The sequence below is a fragment of the Populus alba genome, chromosome 4 (genome assembly GCF_005239225.2).
Source record: "Populus alba chromosome 4, ASM523922v2, whole genome shotgun sequence".
In the NCBI taxonomy this organism is placed as follows: domain Eukaryota; kingdom Viridiplantae; phylum Streptophyta; class Magnoliopsida; order Malpighiales; family Salicaceae; genus Populus; species Populus alba.
Window position 1 is genome coordinate 13,685,618 of NC_133287.1, and position 25,161 is coordinate 13,710,778.

Genomic DNA, 25,161 nt, shown 5'->3' on the forward strand with positions numbered 1-25,161 from the left:
CCCTAATACATTTTCCACAGAATTCAAAGAAACCGTTGGAGTTCTGTTTCTTATTAAACTCTCAAATCTCAATTCGAAGCAAGCTCAAAGGAAATTTAGTTAACAATAATGTGTCAGCTCTTCTGTTCATTCCCGACAACATCTTAAAACCCACTATAATTACATTAAATGATGCTGTCTTTGACTAAAGCAAAAGGGAAAAGAAAAAGAAATCGACAATCTCCACCATGCACGGGTAATTATATTAAGCATTGAGAGTTGAAACTCCTCATAACTGTGGAGATTAAAGCACTTGATTCAATAATTGCTAATAATAAAACCTGATACAGAGCTAAAGGTTGCAACTGTCAAACTTTATTAGCATGCTCAAGTAAGTTACACTTTTTTTTTTTAGTACTCAAAAGAATTATATATAAAACAGTCCCATCAATTATATGGGGGCTAAAAAATAAAGGATAATACAAGGGAAAACTGAAATAGAAAATAAGATAACAAGGATCCAACTAGTTAATCTAGTTTATAATAAATTCAGGATTTTTAAAAAGATCAAAGTTTATGTAGCTGAAAATTATAACTTAGGACTTCAACCAAAAGGCCAAACGGTAAAGATGAGGTAAAAAATCACATCCCAATTTGATGCCTTGAACTCGAATATTAGGTAGTTGCGTGTTATTCAGATTGACCAATACAAGCCTTTACAAAGAAGGGTAATGACATGACGCTGGAAATTTCCTTTAACCAAGCCAAACCATTCTTGAAGGTTATGATTTGGGTCTTTAAGCAATCAGCCTAAACATCCAAACCAATTCAAGAATCTACCCCAGAGAGACCATGTTGTTGTCTAAATCTCCTTGCAACAAAAAATGGCAAAGAGCTTTCTTATAATTAATGATCCTCTTCCTAGCTAAAAAAATCTTTTGTACTGAGACTGCCATTTAGAAGGAGCCATATGAACACATTTATTTTTGGAGGGGCATACCCTTTTCGAAGTAGAACAGGGGAGGGATGATCTTCTGAAGCAGAGAGTCTGTAAAAAAAAAAATGGCAACCTAAGTAAACTGAGTAGATGTCGGAGCTATGGAATTTTTATATCTTGATGTCTTCACCATCAAAGAAGATTGGACCACACTTCACCTTCGCAATTAAGCTCTCTCACATGCAGAGCTCTCGGGGTCAAAGAGATCTTCTTTGAGATAGGTTGAGCGAAGTATCAATCGGGCTATATACATCTGCAAGGCTTATTGATTGTTGTAGGGAGAGGTTATAAAGTCTGGGAAATAGGAGCTGGAGAGGGGTTGCAAAGCCTAGCCAAGAGTCGATCTAGAACTTGATATATCTCCTATCACCCACTTTGAACCCGACATTGGATTGGAGAGGAATGACTATGTTTTGATTTGAGGAGATCGCTGATACCATGCCATGCCAAATTGGAGATAAAGAACTTGCAAACATATGAAGACAATTTGTAAAATGAGGTCAATATTTTTGAAGGATGAGATCTTGCCAATCTCTTGCCACTCTTTTATCAAGATTCCAGAGCCATTTAAAAAGCAAAGCCAAATTTTGGTTATGGAGAGATTCCAACCCGAGACCGCCAAAGGATTTATTCTTGATTACCTTGTGCCAAGCCACTTTACAGATGCCATGAGAATTTGAGGTACCTTTCCATAGAAAAGAGCGGTTGATAGAGGAGATGACTTTAATAATGCCCTTTGACATAAAAAAAAGGACATGTAGTAGAACAGTAGAGAGCTGAGAACTGATTTTATCATACATATCTTCCCAGCCCTACTAAAGAACTTCTCTTTTCATGTGCTTAGCTTTGCTCTGATTGTAGAAAACATTCGTTAATTTTCAAGTGGAGAGTCTACCTAGATTGGCACCAAAAGATAACCTAAGGTATCTAACCAGGAAAGTATTTCAGTGTGTTTGAAATGCCAAAAACATCATTTTGGTGATTTTTTTAATCATTTGAAATTACATTATCAAATACATATTTAATTAATGCTTTCTAAAGACTTAGACCGTTAAAACCCCCAAAAAGTGAAGATTTAGAAACTAAATGAATACTATCTCCAATTCATATGGTTCATAACATGTTACTTAAAGTTTGCAAAATAATAATAATAATAATAAGTTTAACTATTTTACATGCCTTCCTGAATAGCGTCTGATTAGTATCTTGAAATTAAAAAAAAAAATGAAAACAGTGAAACAAAACATATTTGATTAAAAAGATAAAAATAGATCTAACAATTTTCTGTTTCCTTTTATCGATGGAAAATACGATAGAAGTTGATGGATTAGCGGTTTTGTTTTTTATCTGGAACAACCCTTCAAAAGGATAACTATAGAGAGGGCTGTGACCTATCATCTTTGGGCTCATTCAAGCTCTAAGCCTATCTGTATGTGGGTCTAGCAAGATGTTAGACTGATCATCTTTCATGAGTTTAACCAAACGCTGAGTCTAGATGTCAGTGGGCCGCGCTAAGCTTGTTCTCTTTTTAACATTAAAAGTATCTTGGTCTTCATGGTGAGACCATAAGTTAGATATATTTTATCCTGAGAAATTAGATATATTTTATCTTAACAAGACAAAGATATTTTACTGATATGCAAACTATTTTCCCTTCCATAAAAAAGAAGACCTCAAGGGCTATAAAATGAATCAATGTAATCTGCTCTAGCGAGCAAGTTTAGTTTTTCTTTACTATAAATGACACACACACACACACGACTTTCTTCTAAAAAAAATTATTTTTTTCTCATATAATACCGATTTAATTATTAAAGAGTTCTTAAACTTGAAGGAAGGGATTTTTTCTAGGCATCGAACATGATCTATCAACCATTTTGCCAAGAAAAGATGGATTAAATTGTTAAAATAATGAGATTAACAATCTTATCCTACACATCTCTTGTCCTTCAAACCCATGGGATAGAGTTGAGTTTTATCATAAGTTTTCTACAAGTAGTTTATGAGAAAATAGTTTTTTTTCTCTTGTATCTTCATTATTTTTATATATTTTTATTATAAGATAGTAAATAAATTAACTTTGCATTCGAGATAGTCTCCAAAACATTTTTTAGAATTCCAAGGGCTTCTCCAATGGAAAAGCTATACGAAGAGCAAAAAAAAACTATAAAAGTAGCTCTTTATTTATTAATTTTAGATCTTTAAAGTAATAAACTATATGGGATGCTATTTTTTTTGTCACAATAAATAGTCATTCTTATATATAAAATAAAGGAAAAATTTAAACCAACTTTTCTCTTTAAAGTTCACTTGTTTTTTCCTCATTCCATGCAAAATATAAAATAGTTTACTAAAATGCTTTTTTCCTTTGGACCATCTAACAATGTTTGTTTATTTACCATGATATTAAATTATTTTCAAGAACAAGCTTGCTTCGTGAAGTGTGTCTTCAAATTCAAACCTCAACAGTAAACCGATGATCCGTACATGCCAATGTACCCCCACATTCTCAGACAAAATTATGCTGTTGGAGTGTGCTAATGGATTCAGTTTTCTAAAGTCATACATGTACTTGATGTATTTGACCGAATGTCTTTCTTTACCCCTATGTTTTTCAAGCTATGCACAGATCTTAACTAGCAGAGAGGAAGAGAGAAATTTGTGCAGCTAAACAGGCAAATCTTTGCATTAATCCTTGCTTCTCTCACAGTGGTGTTAACAACTAACATCTGTGAGGAAAACCAGACTTTATACATCTCAAACCCATGCATTCTTTTCATGGGTTCTAAGTTAGTAATTAATTAGACATAAGAACCCAGCAGGGTTTCAAAGAGAGAATACATGAAAAAAAAAACAGGATCACGAATCACAATTGAGAAGATGTTAAAAAAAGAGAAACTAAATATAGTGTAGCTTCATCTTAAGCCATCTTCTCCAAGCAAACATGCACCGCCATCACCCTACTGATCATCTTTTCATCTGAGCATTGATGTTAGAGATCGAAAAACTACTTCTTCACAAGGGATAGTAAGGCCCATATCATGATCAAAGCCAAATTCCTCTTCTGCTCTTTGAAGCAAGGATTGAAACTCAGGGTGGCTCAAAAATGAGATTGGAACAATGTATCTACTTCTGTTTTCACCAACATACACAGCAAAGTGCCCTTTTGGCACGTCAAGAGGGAGGCCATCATCATCATAACCGTGTTTCTTGCCTAAACTAGAGCATCTCTTGAGGATTTGCTTGAGGACTGCTGTTTGAGGTAGTTTGTGTGATTTTCTAATAGCCATTTGGAGTTTGAGAGAAGGTGTGGAGAGAAAGGGTAAGTTTGAAGAGAGATAAGAGTGTGTACTTGTGGTAAAAGGTGATGGTGGTGATGGGAGGATTGCGGGTGATGGGGGTATTTATGAAGAAGTCAAGGGGGAGAGAAAAAGAGAGATGGTGTGAGATAGATAGATAGATAGGGAGAAGGGTCATGTGGAGTGTGGGGGATAAGGACATGCCACGGGTGTTTTGGGGTATGTGTATGTGAGGCAAGGACATGGTAGGAGCCAGCTTACTGGGTTTGCAATTCTATGTTGGCCTTCCTAATGACACTATGGACCCCCCCCCCGCTCTCAGCTTTAATTTTCAACTTGCCTAGTTGAAAAAAGGAAAAAAATATATAAGAACTTGCATTTAATTAGATGGAAGACGTTTAATCTGCTTGTGCTTCTCTTATTTTCATATTTTCAGCATTTTCAATCACGGTTCAAGTTCGAAGTCCAATCCTTCATGCAAATTGGTAGCAACCCTTTCAACTCACCTCCACTTCGCAATTGATTGCCATCTCTTACACTCTTTCAAGTTCACAAAAACCCAGCTCATTTTGCTTTGTAGTTTTCATTCCATTTCTGGTGAGAACTCACATATATCATCTTCGAGGAATCTCCGTCTTCTCAACTGCTTTGTCCAGGGCTCCTCGGTTTTTCAATCTCTACCTAGCTATAAGAGTCTTCACTCTCAGTCTTCGCTATAAAAAACATCTCTATCTATAAGATTAATGTTTATTAATACCTCTCTCTCTCTCTCTCTCACACACACACACACACACACACACACACACACACACACCTGAAATCACGTACACACAATAAGTGTACTGGAGAGTACAAGCCTGTTGACGCTTTTTTCTTGTGCTTGTAGTTGTAGGGCTGTGATTCTGTGGAGCGTGGACTAAAACAACAGCTCCTACACAGTACAGTTCGTGAGTCCAAATATATATTCGAAAACCCATGTGTATATCACCGCAAGCTATTCAGTTTTCTTGACCTTTGCATCTTTACCCGCATATTGTAGCATAGCACCTGTAACGGGGTTAAACTTGTAAGGGGGTATGCGGATGAAAACAATGCTGGGACGATACAGTGGACAATATAGCTCGTCGAACAATGTCAAACTCGGTAGTATTGACGAAATCGACAGAATTAATAACAGAGCTTAACGATAAGTATGTACGATGGATAGTTCAAGACTTAATGAAAACACTACTAGCATGAATAACAATATATATAAATAGTGACAGTGTGCATGAGCAGTGGTAAATTAAGTAATAATGTATGTTTAATAATTCGACAGAACATAGGTTAATGTTCGTCGTAAATTTTGACTTGAACTACAGAGAGTCCAAGGCATGCAGACACATCTATTCTTGCAGCTTGTGAGTTGGCACAATGAACTACTAGTTTGTTAGGTGGCAGGCCAGGGTGAGAAGCAACAATTGGGGAAGTTTTTGGCAGTTGATTGTTTTGGGAAAAACTGATCAGGTGTGTTCTAAGTCTTGGGGGATGATTTTTGTTATAATTTTCCATGTTATTACTCTTTAAATAGGCTACATATAAGTGTGTGGCATGTAATTTTTGTGTGTAGGTAGAACCATTGTGCATAGCACACAAACGGATTGGTATATTTCTTGTGTTGAGATTAATAAAAGGTTATTATGGTTCCTGTATTTAAGTGTGTTAAACTATGCATATCCTCTGTACTTGTGTATTTCCGCTAGTGTGAGAGAAATTTTTTGATGAAGAGAAACACTTAGTTATTAAACAAAAACAAGTGGATTAATAAAAAAAAAGGTTAACAGGGAGCTGAGCTGCCACATAGAAGTTGAGATTTTGATGAGAACATCGACCCTGTGACAACACCCCTTTATTCTTGAGTATTCAGTCTGTAAGTAATCTAATCTCCATATCATTATGAGAAAGGTTATTAGCTGAACTTTCATAGTATATTGGCAAGTACACCTGGCTTCTCTGAATCCTATATAATTGCAATGAAATGATTTGACGGGCATGGAACTGCAGAGGAACAAGAGTTGAACTGTTGTTCCTGCGTATGTTAGATACTAAAGCAGCAGGACATAAGCTTTGGTTTCTAAAGGAGCCACCATGCGTGCTTAAGCTTGTTTTCCATGATTATCACGATTTTTGCAAAGGGAATGAAGAAGCCAAGGCGGCTCTAGATGGCCTGAGAAGAATGGAAGTAATTGTGCCTTCTTGCTAAATTTGCAAACCTATCTATCAGATTATCCAGAGCAGAAGTACTGTAATGCTTCTTGAAAAAATTAAACAAGGGTTAATATCTCAACAATAGAAGGCTTCCTACATGGTCCAGCATGCACAAACCACCATCAGAATAGGAGATATGTATAAATCTACTTAAAATCTGTACCACTGGTTTTTTCCTAGCCTGGCTCCATTTCAGAAAAGTTGTGTCTCCATGTTCTAAGGCTGAGAAAGCGATCTGCAAAGAACAATACGGAAATGTCCAGTATATCTGTCACTCTCTGTTTTCTGAACCTCCCAATGTCCATGACAGTGTCTTAACTCTCAATTCACCAACTAGAACTTTATCGTCGTTCGAATCCCATACTTAGAATCATCAAAATTTCAAAAAGTTCACACACGAAAAAGAAGGAAAATCAACCAAAAAGTTATAAGTCAAAACTCAAAAGGTAATAACCAGGGAAGAACATTTACCATTGTCCATTAGTAGCGTGAAGGCCGAACCAGCATGAAAAGTTTTCTTCTGAATGGACCACTTGAAATAAATCATAAATACCCACATAGAAATAACAGGCGTGCACAGTACACCACATGCATACTTTATATGTGTGACACATACTGTACATATATAATATACACGAGCGACGGAAAAATTGTTGTACAGCTAATTAAACCAACTAATTAAGAGAAGGGAAACAATATTACCCTTAACGTCGCCGTCTTTGAGAGAAGCTCTCCCATGTTCTGTGAATGAGATTGATTGAGAGAATGGACAATGAAAATATGCGACTGCAAAGGCCCACCATTCTCACTGAAATGCGGTGCCCCGCTAAACCAAGAGACTAATGTATTTTCTTTATAGTTGATAATGACCTTGCCTTTTTTGGAGCACATGATGGCCATGTTACTCTTGCCCCCAAACTCCTGTAAAGACAACATAGTAAGGTCTTTCGGCATCATTTCAAGTTTTCAACTGTTGCACACGGCTACTTTACCAAGCAAATCATGTCTCAAACTGTAACTGCCTGTTGCCCACTTGGGATCTTTTATGAACAAACCCAAATTACGTACGTTAATTCCTTTGTTAGTTGCATCAGTCGTCTCTACTAGCTATCGCCAGAAATTTGGCAAGACCTGGAGTCAGGACAGTAAGAGAAACAACTACATAGGATGAAGCTGTTCATCTCCACATCCACATGTTGTTGGCATCTCTGATAGCAAGTAGCGTAAGAATCGAATGGCATTACATCAGTTTTTGCCATCAAGATGTGAAAAGGGGAAAACAACCGACCCTGATATGGAATGGAAGAAAATGCGATTATAAACTTGAATAATCATGTCAGCACGCTCAGGATGGTTCTTTAGTGGAAATTTTATTTAACACAGCAAGTTAACCTGGTTCATAAAAACAACAATATCAGCTGAAAAATTTCTCTGTGCTGTCCTCCTCGTTCATGTACTCTATGGTCAGGAAACCGATGGGGATGCAATGGAAACGTCAACGCGCAAAACTAATTACAGTCACATGGTTGTAAGGAAAGTAGTCAGAAACAAAGGGCCCAAGAACGCAGACGTGCAAGTAATACCCAGCTAGGATTATCAATCAGATATATATTGAGATATTGATCGGTGAAAGCTATGGACTTCAAATATGACAACCAATTAAAAAACGATTGAGCAAGCATCAACAATTAGATTAGGCCCTTGACAGCAGAAACCTAGATAGAGATGGAACGTATGGGTTTAGGTGAGGAGAATATTATTTAGCCGGGTCCGCTTCAACAGAATTGAAAACAAATGCAACAATTAAGGATATGCTTGTACCTGGTATGCTAAACCAAGGTGAGAGTGACAATGGAGTTGAAATCACCACGACACCGTATGTACGATCAACCCAAAAGCCATAGTGGATGCCCATTTTCACATGCCTTGCATAATAAAGCATCAAAAGGACAGATAGAGGTGGTTTTGGTTAATGCTTGAGAAGGGCCCTCAGCTTTATTAATATGTATTATACAATTCATTTGAGAAGAGTTTCGGCACAAGTATACTCTGAACAAATCCGATAATCATTAAAGTCTCAAAGCCAAATTCAGACAAGTACCTCATTGTTGTCAGGTTGATGTATTCAATGGTAAAACATCCCAAGAACAGTGTGATACAAACACAAATCAAAATAAGGAACAGTGCCTAAAAGTAACATCGAGCTGATAATTTGATAACAAAACAGTAGCAAGGCCAGAGACAACCTAATCAGCATACTCTTGCTGTTACCCAAAATCTGACAGTATAAGAAAAGGAACATCAGACATTGGCAGGAGATAATCTAAAAGCTGTTCAAACAGCAAAAAACGTTTTTCTTTTCTCTATATTAATTTAAGAATGATAAGAAAATGATTGTGTATCTCATTACAGCTAGTAATTTACTCGCCAATATGGTGTCCTAAGCATATGTATTAAATCATAAATTCTAATCCTATATATGCCTTCTGTGCACCACAAATCTGATGAATCAAAAGGCATCTATAAAAATCGAGCTCATGTTCTCAAATCTAAAAAAGCAGAGAAGTTTCATGCCTGTTTGGAGTTCCTGCATATTGCTTGGAACAAATAAGCACTAGTCAATGTGTTAACGGACACATATCAAATACACTTCTGAAAGCACTTAATGCAGACAACAGATATCAGGAGTAAACTTAATTCTTAATAAAATTTAATCAATTGATACATCATTTTTGTTAATTGAACCGAACTACATTTTCATGTATAAGCACAAAAAGGGGGAAGATGGTAAGAAAATACAAAAAAAAAGAAAGGGGGAGGGGGATGTGTCAAAACTACCCTCTGCTTGAGGAAATAAGTATCATTGCTACATGCCTATGCCACTGTGTGCTTCAGCCTAAGCCAATGTGAAGTAGAAATCTCAAAACTCTGCATAAGTAAAGTGCATTCACTGGTCGGAGGGAGATTTCAACTGTTGATTCTGCCCATCTATCAAGCTTATCTGTCGTCGGAGTTTTGCTATATGAGCTTGCACCTAACACATTGAATCCAAACTGTCAAAGAATAGCTTTACAGTTTTCCATGCAAAATGTGACTCATTGGGAATTAGTGAATTAAAAAACACGCTGCTAATGCTTAAGAACATAGAATTCAACAGCTCTTAAATGTTCAAACATAAAACCCATCCATCAATGATGGAAAAAGTTGGGGTTCAATCAATTCCAATTTATTTTTCAATTCAATTTTAAATAAACAAAAAAGGACAGCAGTTCAGCACAATTGAATAAGAAATTGTAGAGTAAGAAAGCAATGGATGGCAAGAAATATTCTCTATATGTTTGCTTCAAGGACTAGTTTCTGATCCGCAGAAAAAAAGGTTATTAATTAGCTTAGTGAAAATTGTCTGTGACTGAGAAACTATAGAGGTTATCAAATAAATTTACTATTGCTCGCCAACTACTTAGAAGTTCAGGAAATTGTTAGACTTCTAAGATAACCATATATCTGAATTATGCTTTCTTTTCCACTAATTCCCAGCTCCTACAAGATCAAAATTTCCATGAGGTATTGATCTACCAGTTCAATGTATTTACTCTGTAGTAGAGAGAGCCATTATTGCAGGAAATAGTGCCCTTCTACTGTTTTTTTTTTTTTTTCATTCCTTCTGTCCCAGCTGACAGTTTTTTACTAGTTCAAATCCTTCAAACAAGCTAGTCCATTACTATGGCATGTCTTACTCCAAGCCACTGTTGAACAAGCATCAAAGGAAGTGATACTTCGCAAATATCACCACCAAGACATTTTTTAATTCATACATAACAAGCCCGGAAGCTAGTTCACATACCCCTGCTTGCTTTATTATATTCTTCCTTTCTAATTATTTTGTCTATAAGAAAAGAGAGAAAGAAAGAAATTCTTTCTGACCTGCTGACGAGCTGCGGCAAGCTGTAGTAGCTCGTCTGCTTCAGAGAAATTCATAAACCACTGGGATAGAGGATGATCTTTAGTGTCACCCCTCTTCCTTTTACTTGTATCTTCAACTGGCACTGTAAGAAAACAGAAGTTAATTTATTCATCCAAAGCAAGGTGAAGAGCATTTACTGGCAGAAGACAGCTAAAATACAGACCAGGAGGAGGCAAAGTAAAACCAGCAGGTAATCTGGGCAAGTTTACGGCTGGATGGCTCTGTATGCGAGCTAAGAAACCTTCTGAAGGCTCAGGGAATACAATCTCATCGTATGATTCTACAACAACTGGCTTCTTCATTGACAAGGAGCCAGATTCATCTTCTGGGTACAACTTCAAGTGATGATATCTGTAAAAACCTTAAGGCCTTCAACAATGCAATTCTAAAATTTGACCAATTTTAAACTTTTCATTATATTAGAAAGCACAATATTTTTTGGTTCTAACTGACTAGAATTCATTCAATTGAATCACCACCACAATACACTGTCTCACCACATATTTCCACTATCAGCAGCCATCACAGTCATTAAACTGGAAATCAATTCAGTTTAGATGTTCGGTCAACTATTTGATTATTCCCAAACACGTGATTGGACAAAGGAACATTTGGTTTAAGCTACATGACACTAATACCTTGCAGCTGATCAATCGACCATGTCCAAGGAGACAAACACACACACTTTCGTTCTAAATTCCCACATTTCAATCTGAACTGCTTGGTCAGAAACTCCATATCTTTTGACATGTAACTGAGCAATCTCCCTCATATGGCAATGGTCTCTCTCTCTCTCTCTCTCTACACACACACACACACATAAATATGTTATGGTGAAAAAGGGAGGTGCCAAATATGAAGCTGAGTGGGAGTTAATTTACATTATATATGGCTCTATCATACCTTTCCATAATTTTACAGCAGTTCATTTTAGATATGTACTCCAATGACACACAGAATGTCTTGTTACAAAATCATCTGGCCAGGTCACTAGCTTCTGAAAACATTTTACACAGAAATCAGAACCACATAATAGACGAAGGAACTCACAAGTTCAAAGGCTTATCACAAACATCACTGTGGAAATACAGAGTAATGGCAATCTCAAATTCACCCCAGCCTGCTTCTGATAACTCAAAAGGTGGTGCCTCGATGACTCTTGTAGGATTATTGAAGCTAGAATGAAGCTGAAAAACAGCTCGTTTTATTACTACACCAAGATCCTCATTTGTGGCACCACGTACATATACAGTCCACTTATGAGATTGATACCTGATTAACAGAATATTGAAATCATGATCCAAGCACACAACAGACAAAAGAATGGGCATTATCCGGAAGATTATTTAACAACTTACTCGTTTGCCTTTTTGCCAAGCCAGAATGCTATGTTGCCGTAAACTATTGGAAGGCTAATCTCAACATCTTTGAGCTTCTTATTCAAAATCTGTGCCAGACCATATACGATAACACAAAGAAAGTAACAGAACTAACACAGCAATGCCTCATGATTCCTAGTTTATTATTTCAAGTATAATGATAAACAACACATCAAGCATGCACTCAAAACCAAATACCATTAACATAAACCACCCAAAATTCACGACCATACACAACACCCAATTGAGATAAAAGTTAAAACAACAAAGTTTAAGGCTGGGATAAAAAAACAGCCTTTGGTTTCTTAGTAAGATCATTAATTTAAGAATAAGCAACCTGTCATTTCACATATGCAATAAAATTTGACACTAACATCTCCTATCAACACTCAACCAGTCATAGAAAACAGAGCTTTTGACAGGGTTCCAAAAACCTGCTTTCTAAGAAAACAAATTTTACCTTTCTAGGAAATTAAGTAACGGGAAACAAAGAATACACATTCAATCACTACACAAACCCCATTAACACTAAATTAAGCAGCAGTCACAAAACAGTTTCAATTTGGTTAAAAAGCTACAAAACAAACAATTTTGAGCTTTTTTTTCGCAACAACTGCAATAAAATTTACACTAACAAATCCTTTCCACACTAAAAAAACCAATCATTAGAAAACAGAGCTTTATTTTTTTTATGGAGTTTCAATGTAGGGCTTTCATAAAAACAAGTTTTACCTTTCTGGGCTCAATTATTTTACTAATTGCAGTAAATATAACTATCCAAATCAAAATTAAAACAAAAAAAAATCACATTCGATCATGATGAAAGGCTAAACCCTAATTAAGCAAATCAGAAAACAAAATCTTTCAATTGGGTTACTAAAAAACTGCATCAAGAAACGATTCTGAGCATCCGGAAAACATGGTTTCATTGAATCGAAGATGGTTGTCAAAATTGGAAAAGAAGATCACAAAAAAAGTTGGTACCTTCTTTTCAGTGTTCTCTTCAGTTTTGCTCATTTTGATTCTCTGTGATTTGGTATGGGTCCACTAATTTCAACAGGATGATCTTGACCGTTCTTTTATGATGACGATGAACTGTTTGTCATGCCCCTTTAACACCACCTTCTTGTTACTAATTTCAACATTGGTGTTGTTGGTTCAATAAAATTAGGGTTTTGTTTTCGGCTCAGTTACAAGTGATCGATTGGTTGAAGAAATAAGATTGCCTACTGCAGGTTTTAATTATAAATCTATTCCCAGCAAATCAGATGGAAAAGTATGATGTTAATGAGGGGTAATTATGTCAATCAAGGAGACATTATTAAGTAAAGTTACTAACGAGCCCTTCTTCTAAAGTCGTGGCAAGTTTGATCTGGTGGTTTTTACAACTGTATGTTAATGTAGTGTATCTGATTCTTAAGTCATGTTTGGCTTGTTGGATCGGGGAGACAAAATGAGGAGGATTTGTTTCCAAACCTGAACATAATTTTTGAGCATGGTGACATCATAAACTAATTTAATAAAATTTAATTTTCTATATGTCTAACTCTACTCAAATTTATAGCATAGTAATTGATTTGAACAAATATTATTACTAATATTATCTTAATCTAATCTTATTTTACGTGTATTTTTTTTATTAGTGTGGGTGTCCGGACTAACTTGTATATACTTCGATTAATTCAACATGTCATAAAGTTAAAGATCATGTAAGTCTCCAATGACTTTGAGATCTATAGTACTCAAATTGGTGATCTCTAAGAAACAAACTTACAACCTCATCAGTTGAGCTACACCTGCCGGAGAAATCATTATCAACAATTACCTTCTGAAAAATGAAAGAGAAAGTATTGATTAATTATTTCAAAATAATGAGATAAAATAATTATATCAAGAGAGGAATATCTTGGTATCAAATGAGAATTGATTCATAAAGAGATGGCGTTCGAAATTATTAAGTTATGTTGAGATTTTCAAGATAAAATTATTCTCGATAAATGAATTGGAAATTAATTTGGATATTGGTAATAGATGAAAAAATATATATTGTAAAAGAGATTTATGCTTAATTTTATGTATAAAAATAAATGCCATGGAAATTATTACTTGTCGTTGTTATTATTTCTTACTATCTTTTTATATGTGTACATATTAATTTTTGTTTTCAGGTCCATAGGTCATGTCATGAGTGATTTTAGTTTAGTTATTTTTTGTTTTTGGCCATGTAATTATTTGAAAATTAAGAGACTTATCTCCATAAACTTGAAATGTAATATTAATCCATAAATTTGGATGTATGACTTTGATATAATGTTTGTAATTCTAAGTATCTATTTAACCATGCATATTTATAGTAGAAAGTGAATCCTTCACTTAAGTTACATTATATGGTGTTATCATGCACAATATAGTTTATATGATATTATGTAACAATCTAATTATGCATTGTTGTTTTATGAACTTGAATTGTATGATGTTATTGAATAAGATGTGTTGTGTTGATGATGACGAGTTGAATTTAGATCTAGGATGATTGGATCAAGTTGTGAAATGAAATTGGAAATATAATATGATTTTTTCGATAACTGGGAACCTTCTGATATAGAGGAGATTCCGCTGAAATCTTGGTACAAATTTCAGTGGAACTTGTATAAAAAAAAATACATTGAAAATTTCCAATGTATCACCAAAAAAGAATATAGAAAATTAGGGTTTTTACACTTTAATTCACCTGAGTCAACCCGCCAAATCCATCGGTAGTTTATTAAACTCGTGATATGGGCTGCTTGACTAAAAGCATCAAATATAAAACAATCACGAAACTCAGTTCTTAACAAACAAAATATTGAAGGGTAAAGCTAAAAAAAAAGTTAGCCACACAAAAGGATCCAAAACAATAAAGAGTAATTAAAAGCCGAAAAAAGGGTGCGGGCCCACCTAGGTTAACTGGCAAAACCCTCGAGTTAAGTCATGAGATCAGGATAATCCAGTAGAAAAAAAACACAAAGAAAACCATGAAGTCTATTTCATAAAAAAATAACAATGTCGAGTAATGGGATAAAAAAATATAAGTTAAAAAAGCAATGTCAACTCGTGACCATGTTTATTTGATCAAAAGTATTATGGAAAGAGATTTTTTATATATATAAATACCTTATATATGTTTATTTATTATGTGTAGTATATTCTACTCTTTTGTGTTGTGCATAACACTAAAAATATAAATACAAAAGTATGGTTGCTCTTATGGTCCAGCAACCATTACAATTCATATGAAATCAATCTCTGAATTAACTTAACTAGAAGTACCAAACCTAAAAAACCACAAAGCCCAATTAAATTTTAATAAATCAAAATTAAAAAACAAAAGGAAAGAGGACCAAGATTGAAGAAACAAAAATTAATAAATTTAAATTAAAAGATAAAACAAAAACCTACAACAAAATTACAAATAAAAAAAACGTTGACAGTCACTCAAATAACAGCAACTCAGATATTACCCAGAAATCTTAAATGAGTAGTACGAATGTGAAGAGAGAAAACGAAAATAAAATAAAATGCTAAGAGCGATAATCCATCAAGAAACAACGAACACGTGTAATAGCTTGACAAAAAAGCCGCCGCGGGGAATCCAATGAGATGGAGAAATGAGGTTCTTAACCGGCAAATTCGGCCACTTTAGCACTATAAGCGCCAAAATTGCTTACACCCCCTGATCCCCTTGAATTTAAGGATTATTTCAAAGAGACCCTACATTTTGCATCCTCAGGAATTAATTAAGTTCCATAGGTATTATCTATTTATTTTTCGCTTGGTCTTGATAAATTTCAGTCTGACAATGCATTCCTCGAATTCTAGTGAAAAGGTTAATGCATGAATAGAAGTATCCTTCAAAATATTACTGGAAAAAGAAATTGCGCGGAGCAAGTTATTATTTAATATCGAATTCGATTAATAACCAATCAATACACGTAAAAAATAAAAAATAAAAAATACAAATAAATGTTATTATGACAGCAAGAACAGCATCCTAGACGAAAATGTGAGAATTCGAAGACAAAGATCCACTGATGTCCGTAAACTAGAAGGACGCAAACATGGAATAGAATTTATCAGACGTGGAGACCTAACTTGCTGCAACAAAGTATGACTCCAGCGTTTGGAAGGTCTTGATCATACGAAAAGGGCTCCTGCATTGTTAATAAAATTATTAGTTTGTTAAGCATGAAAAATGAATACAATAAAATTAGTATTTATGGAAGATGATATACAATAATACCTTATTATATATTTTCGTGCCATTGTTTATTCAATTCTCGACTTCTTACGGCTACGAGCTGATCCCTCCTCCACTCGAGATTTTGATTCTCTGTTATTGCAATCATTTGTGCTATGAGAAATGCTGAGAGATTTTTTTGATAATAATAAGAGGAGATGAAAAGAGTCCTCACATGTTATCGTTGAGTTTAGTACTTTCGTCCTTCTTCAGAAATTGCTCAAACCACTTCACAGAATTTTTGGCATATCGTTTCAAGTTGTTTTCGTAGTCAATGTAGAAGAGACCAAACCTTGAACCATAGCCGGATCCCCATTCAAAATCATCCAAGAATGACCAAGCAAAAAACCCCTTGACATCGACACCATGGTCACTGCAAAAGTCAAGCTTTTAGAGCAGAACAGACTGAGAAAGAAATTCCTTTTATTTGAAAAAGGAAGCGAGAACATGAATTTGGAAAGCACAAACTCACTTGATAGATTTCAGAACATTGTGGAAAATGTCTTTATAATATTGCTCTCTTATGGGATCATTCAGGGCTTCCTCTAGTGACGAGGAACTCACGTCATCAACTCCTAATAAAAAAAAAACCAACAAATCAGTAAATCAGAGCTTCTTGACAGCTATAACCATAAACACATGAGGGCTGTTAGCTCTGTTCTTACCATTTTCAGTGATATATATTGTTGGATTTTCATACGCGTCCTTTACGTAATTCAAAAGATGACGAATACCTTCGGGATAAATATAAAGCCAACTTGAACCCGCCTGCGAATTTGATTTATATATCTCAATACCAAGGGGAAAAGAGAAAGATTCTACACATCAATTACTAATTTGTTGAAACAAGAATGAAGAATCACATTCACCTGTGGGCCTATTGGTATTCCATTTCTCTCCCCTGTAAAATAACATCAACACAAGTGAGAAAGCGTAGAATTTTAGACCTTGTATTCTTCTTATTCTGAGAGGTTTTTTTTTTTTTTTTTATCATTTAATTAACAAGTAAATAAATTCACCTGGCCAGTTAACACGAGCATCTTCCATGAACCCAATATTTTTATAGTTAACATCCTCAACGTTCTGAGCATAATATGTAGTGTAGTAATTGATCCCGATGAAGTCATAAGATCCTCTCAGCATCTTGGATTCCTCCTCACTGAATCTAGGCAATCTTCCTCCGACGTAGTCGTGCATATTCTGTGGATACTCACCTTTAGTTAGAGGATCCATGTACCTGCCAAAGACATACAAGGATACACTAGATTAACCGGCGATCCTGGTTTCTTCTCCATAGAATTTAAGAATCCTAATTAATGTTTCAAATTATTATATATCCAAATCAGCTAGCAAAATGCTTACCATCCAAGCATAAAATCAAGGCTTCGTTTAGTTGCCATCCGATCACTTTCACTAGTTGAGTAAGGTTCAAACCAATGAGAGACGAGGGTTATCCCAATTTTTCCTCCTTGACGCGTCTGACGAGATTTTGTCAATGATAAAATTAGCACAGTCACACTGAAAACTTTGGTGAAACATGTTATGAAACGAACCACAAATTAATTATAGCTTTAGCTTTTGCAAACCTGATACTTTTCCTTGTATACTTTCACAGCCGTTGCATGAGCAAGCAATAGATGATGGGTTACAATGTAAACCTCGGTGGCACCAGAGATTTTGGGCTGGCCTGGATAATTCTCCAAAGTTGAAATTCTGCCGGGTGCCATGCTGCCCGTGTCATAACCATTGACGCTAAACATAAAAGGCTCATTTAAAGTGATCCAGTGCTTCACTCGGTCTCCAAATCTTTGAAAGCAAAGCTCCACAAAGTCTCGGAAATCGTTTCTATACGAGTTTTGAAATGATTAGATTCAAGCATGGAGGATTTAAATTAAAGTGGGATGTTTATATAATATGAATATAAAAACGATTACTTACAAAATATCAGGGCTCAAGAAACCACCATATTTGTCCTCAATTGCTTGTGGAGTGTCCCAATGAAAGAGAGTTACATAAGGCTGTATACCTGTACATTTCAGAGCAAAAATAAATATGAGAAAACTAAAGTGTGAAACGTTTTGTATGAAAGTTTGGAAAATGCTTTTCAAATCTTCGAAATTCAAGCAAAGTAAGATTGCCCCTGCATTTACCATGGCCACTTCAAGATGCTTATTTAGTCGGTAACATTATTATGAAACACAGTGATCGAGGAAAAGGAAAGGGTTATAACCATTTTTTATGAGCTCATCGATGAGATTGTTGTAAAACTGGATCCCTTCTTCGTTTATTCCAGCACTTAGTCTGCCATCTGATGAATTCAATTCGATGATTGAAAAGTCAAAGTAAGGAAAAATGTGGGACTTCGAATGTCAAGTCGCGTCCCATCCTGGTGAATTAAAAAGGAACGAGAAGTAGGGTAAAAACAAAAGAACACACTTACGTGGTAATACCCTAGACCAAGAAATAGAGAATCTGAAAGCATCCATTCCCATTCCCCTCATTCTTTGCACATCTTCCTGTAACATTTTGTGTGTAAAATATATCAACAAGTGTAATGGTGATCAGATCGACAAGAGGCAACCAAAAGAAAAATAAGATGAACATCGTACCTTGTAGCGATTATAGAAATCAACTGCCACCTTTGCATTGCTATGGTCGCTTATCCTCTCTGCAATTTTTCAGAATCTGTTCTTAAATTCCTTTGAATATATATTATTTGATAAAAATCATATTTACATCTTTAATTTGCACGCACTTTCGCCCCCTAACCCCAAAAGTCACCTTCTTTCTTTCCCTTTCCTCTCTTCTTTTGGATTTAATAGACAAAATACACTATGGTTTTAGGCAGGCCATCAACATGCTGGCAGGTGACTCCTTGAGAGATTTATATTCGTTGTTTTAGTTAGGAAAGCATTGTAACGAACTCCTGCATTGAATAAAGAGATACCTGGATGCTCCTCGATGAAGGTGTCCCATATATTCGGCCCTTTACCTCTCCTGTTTGTTTCACCTTCAAACTGCATATAATTTAAACGTTATCAGAGAGCAATCAATTGAGGCGTTTCTCTCTTCGACCAGAGTACTTGAAGCAATGTTTGTACCTGGTAAGCTGATGAAGAAGATCCAAAAAGGAAACCATCTGGGAAAGAATTACGACTCAACTTGGCAATACTTCCCATGATATACACTAAGTCTTTGTTGAACAGCCTTGCAGAAGAGCAATAAGAGCTTGAGCAGAGCTAAAGAGTGTTGGGTGATCAGAATAAAGAATGTATAGTGAGATAGCAGTGAAAAAATAAATAAATGAACGTATGAAGTATGGATTTTGTAAGAACATCGACATGCCAGAGCCTATTTATAGGCATCATTTTGAAAGGTTATTCTCAACAACCAAGAAGGATAATTGTGGTCAATTATTACTGTTTGTTTCGATTGACCGATCAATGAAAATTCAATTTGGAACTTCTAATTGGATAAGGATATTTGTCATTTGAGGAATTCATTGTGTTGAAACAAGCACCAAACTTAAGATTCCGTGCTCTAATTGCACCGTGAAGCCTAGCAATTGTGCTGGAAGCATGCAGAGAAAATTCAGCAACCGGATCGTCAACATAAGAATTTTCAACGACTTTAATTTTCTTGTCTGATGGCAATGAAGCCAAGCGAAAGTTGACGGGTTTCCAGCCCAAGAAGAGTTTTTAAATGGCATGTGGACCTTTCGCATTCAGACATGAAGTATATTCTGAGCTAGAAATTTTGCATGAAACAATTTTAAATTCTTTACGCTGAATTAGCCAAGTCAAGCAGAATACATGATCTTTAACCAAAAGCCCAGGAGAGTAACCAATTACGATCAATCTCTAAGATGACATTTCTTCAATCCCAAACTGACAACCCATCTCCAAATCGTGCAAGCAATGCTTTGAAACGATCAACTAGTCATCAACCTGGAATTCATTTGCTTTGAAGCCATCAACTAGTCATCAGCCTGGAATTCAATTTTACAACTGTCTGGAATTTATTTTCCAAGAAAGTTTATCCTCGCGGAAACTTCAACTTGATTAGGAGAAACAAACTGCGTTTCGCTTCTATCGGAATTATTCAAGCATCCTCTTCAAGCCTCCAACGAATTCCTTAACAATTAGCGGTATTAGATTACCATTTTTATCATACTATCTATCCCCCATTATCTAGGCACGGTTAAACACAGAATACAAATCACACCACAGCATGGCGCCTCAAGTTCACGTAATTATTGTCATTGTACTTCATTATTGTCCATATACTCGAGGATTATAGATAGGAGCCGTATAGAATATGTAAGTGTATCTTTAATTTATTTCTTTTATAGTAATCGAGCATAATTAAATTAAAAGAGCACCACCATTAAGAAGATAGTGACCGAAGGAATAGAAACTTACAATATAAGTAAAGAAACAAAAATCAAACTAATTAGTCTAGTTCATGATACATTCATGGCGTCTAATCTGATCAGAACCTGTGCAACTAAAGTTTCTAATTGAGAATTTCAACCAAAAGGCCAAACATTGAAAGGAAAGATAAAAAATCACATCCCAATTGTAGACCTTGGACTCGAAGATAAGTCGATTGCGAACTAACTAGATAGATCAATAAAAGCCTTTGCATAGAAGAGTAATATCCCGACACTGAAAATTACCTCTTACCGAGCAGTACCATTCTTGAAGATTTTGTTCAAGGTCCCTAGATAGACAACTTAAACACCCGAACCAACGCATGAATCTACCCTAAAAAATCCACATAATAGAACAGTGATGGAATAGATGATTACTGGTCCCAATCTCCTCGCAATAACAAGGAAAAAGAGCATCCTCATAATTAACAATCCTCTCAGCTAAAAAACCCATACTGATGAGACTACAATTAAGTTGGAGACAAATGAACACATCAATTATAAGAGGTGCAAAAACCTTTCTAAAGCGAGAGAAAAAAAAAAAAAAAAGGAGCCCCTGAAGCAGATATGCTATCTAGAAATTTGCAACACTGGATAAGTGTTGGAACTATCAAATTTTCATACCCTACTATCTTCACCTCCAGAAAAAACTAAACAACGCTCCACCTCTGCAGTTAAATTTTCCCGCATACAAAGCTCACGAGACCTCGGATTCCTCCTCTGAAGCCAAGCTGATCGAATTATCAATCGGGCTATACATATTGGCAAGGCCAACTGATTGCTGAAGAGAAAGATTAAATAGTCTAGGAAATAAATTATGAAGAGGAGCTGGAGTACCTAGCCAAGAATCAATCCAAGACCAAATGTTATTGTCATCACCTACCTTGAACCCAATGCTTGACTTAAGTGGAATGGCTATGCTTTCTCTTGTGGAGAAAGTCAAAAACAATGCCACGCCAGGTTGGAGAAAGAGAAACAGCAAACACAGGAAGCCCATTGTCGTGGCGTGCACGGCGTCGATTGGCAGATCTGTCTCCTAAGTGTGTTTGACAAAGGGTTTTGGATTTAATCATAAAATTATGATTTTTAAGGTTCAAGAGTCGCCGCGTAGTATTATGGTCGCTAGAAAACCTAATGGTATGCGAGAGTCCGAGTAAGGGATTGGTTGTGCAAGGGAAAGACGCATCACCCCAGCGCACCATATCTACGGTAAGTTGCATTGTTATTTGATTGTTATTCTAATTCGCATTTCTGTCTATTGGTCTTGTCTAGAGTTCAATGTAGATCTCCTTTCATGAGGGAGTCTCTACCTTATCGGGTTAAATCTTGACCATTCCAAAGGCCAAACTTATTTATTTCGTGGATTATAGCTAAGTCATAGCATTCCGAATGACAAAATAATTATATGGATATTTTATATTTTAATCAAACCCTAATAGATAATCATAAACCGGTTATGATATTCTTTTTGTATTTTTTAAATCATGATAAAAATGGTTTTTATCTCTCTTCAGAAAATACGCATGAAAAACTTTGAGGTTTTGACCGTATGCACAAACACCACCATAAATTTGACTAAAACCAACGGAATTACCGATGGCCTTTTTCTGTCGGTAATTTGCGGTGATATTTACCGACGAATGTAAATCAGTCGGTAAAACCATTGGTATATACCAACGAAATAATTTTTTCGGTAATACCATCGATATATGTTGTCGGAATTTCAGTGAAGAGAGAAAAAAGAAAATAAAATAAGATGTTGTTGTCAGCGATAATCCATCAAGAAACAACCAACGCGTGTAACACCTTGACAAAAAAGCCGCCGCGGGGAATCCAATGAGATGGAGAAATGAGGTTCTTAACCGGCAAATTCGGCCACTTTAGCACTATAAGCGCCAAAAATTGCTTACACCCCCTGATCCCCTTGAATTTAAGGATTATTTCAAAGAGACCCTACATTTTGCATCCTCAGGAATTAATTAAGTTCCATAGGTATTATCTATTTATTTTTTCACTTGGTCTTGATAAATTTCAGTCTGACAATGCATTCCTCGAATTCTAGTGAAAAGGTTAATGCATGGATAGAAGTATCCTTCAAAATATTACTGGAAAAAGAAATTGCGCGGAGCAAGTTATTATTTAATATCGAATTCGATTAATAACCAATCAATACACGTAAACAATAAAAAAATAAAAAATACAAATAAATGTTATTATGACAGCAAGAACAGCATCCTCGACGAAGATGTGAGAATTCGAAGACAAAGATCCACTGATGTCCGTAAACTGGAAGGACGCAAACATGGAATAGAATTTATCAGACGTGGAAACCTAACTTGCTGCAACAAAGTATGACTCCAGCGTTTGGAAGGTCTTGATCATACGAAAAGGGCTCCTGCATTGTTAATAAAATTATTAGTTTGTTAAGCATGAAAAATGAACACAATAAAATTAGTATTTATGGAAGATGATATACAAGAATACCTTATTATATATTTCGTGCCAATTGTTTATTCAATTCTCGACTTCTTACGGCTACGAGCTGATCCCTCCTCCACTCGAGATTTTTGATACTCTGTTATTGCAATCATTTGTGCTATGAGAAATGTTGAGAGATTTTTTTGATAATAATAAGAGGAGATGAAAAGAGTCCTCACATGTTATCGTTGAGTTTAGTACTTTCGTCCTTCTTCAGAAATTGCTCAAAACCACTTCACAGAATTTTTGGCATATCGTTTCAAGTTGTTTTCGTAGTCAATGTAGAAGAGACCAAACCTTGAACCATAGCCGGATCCCCATTCAAAATCATCCAAGAATGACCAAGCAAAAAAACCCCTTGACATCGACACCATGGTCACTGCAAAAGTCAAGCTTTTAGAGCAGAACAGACTGAGAAAGAAATTCCTTTTAAAATAAAAACTAGTACAGTTTTGAAAAAGGAAGCGAGAACATGAATTTGGAAAGCACAAAACTCACTGATAGATTTCAGAACATTTGTGGAAAATGTCTTTATAATATTGCTCTCTTATGGGATCATTCAGGGCTTCCTCTAGTGACGAGGAACTCACGTCATCAACTCCTAATTAAAAAAAAACCGACAAATCAGTAAATCAGAGCTTCTTGACAGCTATAACCATAAACACATGAGGGCTGTTAGCTCTGTTCTTACCATTTTCAGTGATATATATTTGTTGGATTTTCATACGCGTCCTTTACGTAATTCAAAAGATGACGAATACCTTCGGGATAAATATAAAGCCAACTTGAACCCGCCTGCGAATTTGATTTATATATCTCAATACCAAGGGGAAAAGAGAAAGATTCTACACATCAATTACTAATTTGTTGAAACAAGAATGAAGAATCACATTCACCTGTGGGCCTATTGGTATTCCATTTTCTCTCCCCTGTAAAATAACATCAACACAAGTGAGAAAGCGTAGAATTTTAGACCTTGTATTCTTCTTATTCTGAGAGTTTTTTTTTTATCATTTAATTAACAAGTAAATAAATTCACCTGGCCAGTTAACACGAGCATCTTCCATGAACCAATATTTTTATAGTTAACATCCTCAACGTTCTGAGCATAATATGTAGTGTAGTAATTGATCCCGATAAAGTCATAAGATCCTCTCAGCATCTTGGATTCCTCCTCACTGAATCTAGGCAATCTTCCTCCGACGTAGTCGTGCATATTCTGTGGATACTCACCTTTAGTTAGAGGATCCACGTACCTGCCAAAAACATACAAGGATACACTAGATTAACCGGTGATCCTGGTTTCTTCTCCATAGAATTTAAGAATCCAAATTATGTTTCAAATTATTATTATATATCCAAATCAGCTGGCAAAATGCTTACCATCCAAGCATAAAATCAAGGCTTCGTTCAGTTGCCATCCGATCACTTTCACTAGTTGAGTAAGGTTCAAACCAATGAGAAACGAGGGTTATCCCAATTTTTCCTCCTTGACGCGTCTGACGAGATTTTGTCAATGATAAAATTAGCACAGTCACACTGAAAACTTTGGTGAAACATGTTATGAAACGAACCACAAATTAATTATAGCTTTAGCTTTTGCAAACCTGATACTTTTCCTTGTATACTTTCACAGCCGTTGCATGAGCAAGCAATAGATGATGGGTTACAATGTAAACCTCGGTGGCACCAGAGATTTTGGGCTGGCCTGGATAATTCTCCAAAGTTGAAATTCTGCCGGGTGCCATGCTGCCCGTGTCATAACCATTGACGCTAAAACATAAAAGGCTCATTTAAAGTGATCCAGTGCTTCACTCGGTCTCCAAATCTTTGAAAGCAAAAGCTCCACAAAGTCTCGGAAATCGTTTCTATACGAGTTTTGAAAATGATTAGATTCAAGCATGGAGGATTCAAATTAAAGTGGGATGTTTATATAATATGAATATAAAAACGATTACTTACAAAATATCAGGGCTCAAGAAACCACCATATTTGTCCTCAATTGCTTGTGGAGTGTCCCAATGAAAGAGAGTTACATAAGGCTGCTGTATACCTGTACATTTCAGAGCAAAAATAATATGAGAAAAACTAAAGTGTGAAACGTTTTGTA

General features: G+C 35.7%; 4 protein-coding genes across 4 annotated transcripts in view; all 4 read right to left on the reverse strand.

The window, feature by feature from the left end:
• Positions 1 to 3,634: 3,634 nt before the first annotated feature.
• On the reverse strand, positions 3,635 to 4,386 carry LOC118060775 (auxin-responsive protein SAUR50-like). Its single transcript, XM_035074042.2, has one exon. The coding sequence runs from the start codon at positions 4,264 to 4,266 to the stop codon at positions 3,952 to 3,954; it is 315 nt and encodes a 104-aa protein (XP_034929933.1). The 5' UTR covers positions 4,267 to 4,386; the 3' UTR covers positions 3,635 to 3,951.
• A 4,817-nt stretch (positions 4,387 to 9,203) lies between these two features.
• LOC118060757 (transcription initiation factor TFIID subunit 14b-like) lies at positions 9,204 to 13,055 on the reverse strand. Its single transcript, XM_035074020.2, has 6 exons — positions 12,850 to 13,055; positions 11,845 to 11,933; positions 11,537 to 11,758; positions 10,650 to 10,837; positions 10,447 to 10,568; positions 9,204 to 9,556 (listed from the first exon to the last, which is right to left on the reverse strand). The coding sequence occupies exons 1-6, from the start codon at positions 12,880 to 12,882 to the stop codon at positions 9,470 to 9,472; spliced, it is 741 nt and encodes a 246-aa protein (XP_034929911.1). The 5' UTR covers positions 12,883 to 13,055; the 3' UTR covers positions 9,204 to 9,469.
• Positions 13,056 to 16,156: 3,101 nt separating this feature from the next.
• Positions 16,157 to 19,459, reverse strand: LOC118060783 (beta-glucosidase 12-like). Its single transcript, XM_035074054.2, has 14 exons — positions 19,243 to 19,459; positions 19,089 to 19,158; positions 18,751 to 18,809; positions 18,582 to 18,657; positions 18,372 to 18,449; positions 18,080 to 18,167; positions 17,728 to 17,986; positions 17,504 to 17,619; positions 17,161 to 17,378; positions 17,011 to 17,042; positions 16,807 to 16,909; positions 16,614 to 16,716; positions 16,317 to 16,514; positions 16,157 to 16,234 (listed from the first exon to the last, which is right to left on the reverse strand). The coding sequence occupies exons 1-14, from the start codon at positions 19,318 to 19,320 to the stop codon at positions 16,171 to 16,173; spliced, it is 1,542 nt and encodes a 513-aa protein (XP_034929945.1). The 5' UTR covers positions 19,321 to 19,459; the 3' UTR covers positions 16,157 to 16,170.
• Positions 19,460 to 23,275: 3,816 nt separating this feature from the next.
• Positions 23,276 to 25,161, reverse strand: part of LOC118060727 (beta-glucosidase 12-like) — a 3,544-nt gene continuing 1,658 nt past the window's right edge. Inside the window, exons 2-8 of the mRNA XM_073408907.1 lie at positions 25,014 to 25,104; positions 24,659 to 24,824; positions 24,435 to 24,550; positions 24,091 to 24,307; positions 23,948 to 23,980; positions 23,813 to 23,846; positions 23,276 to 23,430 (exon numbers count right to left, since the gene is read on the reverse strand). Of these exons, the coding sequence (XP_073265008.1) occupies positions 23,276 to 23,430; positions 23,813 to 23,846; positions 23,948 to 23,980; positions 24,091 to 24,307; positions 24,435 to 24,550; positions 24,659 to 24,824; positions 25,014 to 25,104 (812 nt within the window). The remainder of the gene's footprint in view (positions 23,431 to 23,812; positions 23,847 to 23,947; positions 23,981 to 24,090; positions 24,308 to 24,434; positions 24,551 to 24,658; positions 24,825 to 25,013; positions 25,105 to 25,161) is intronic.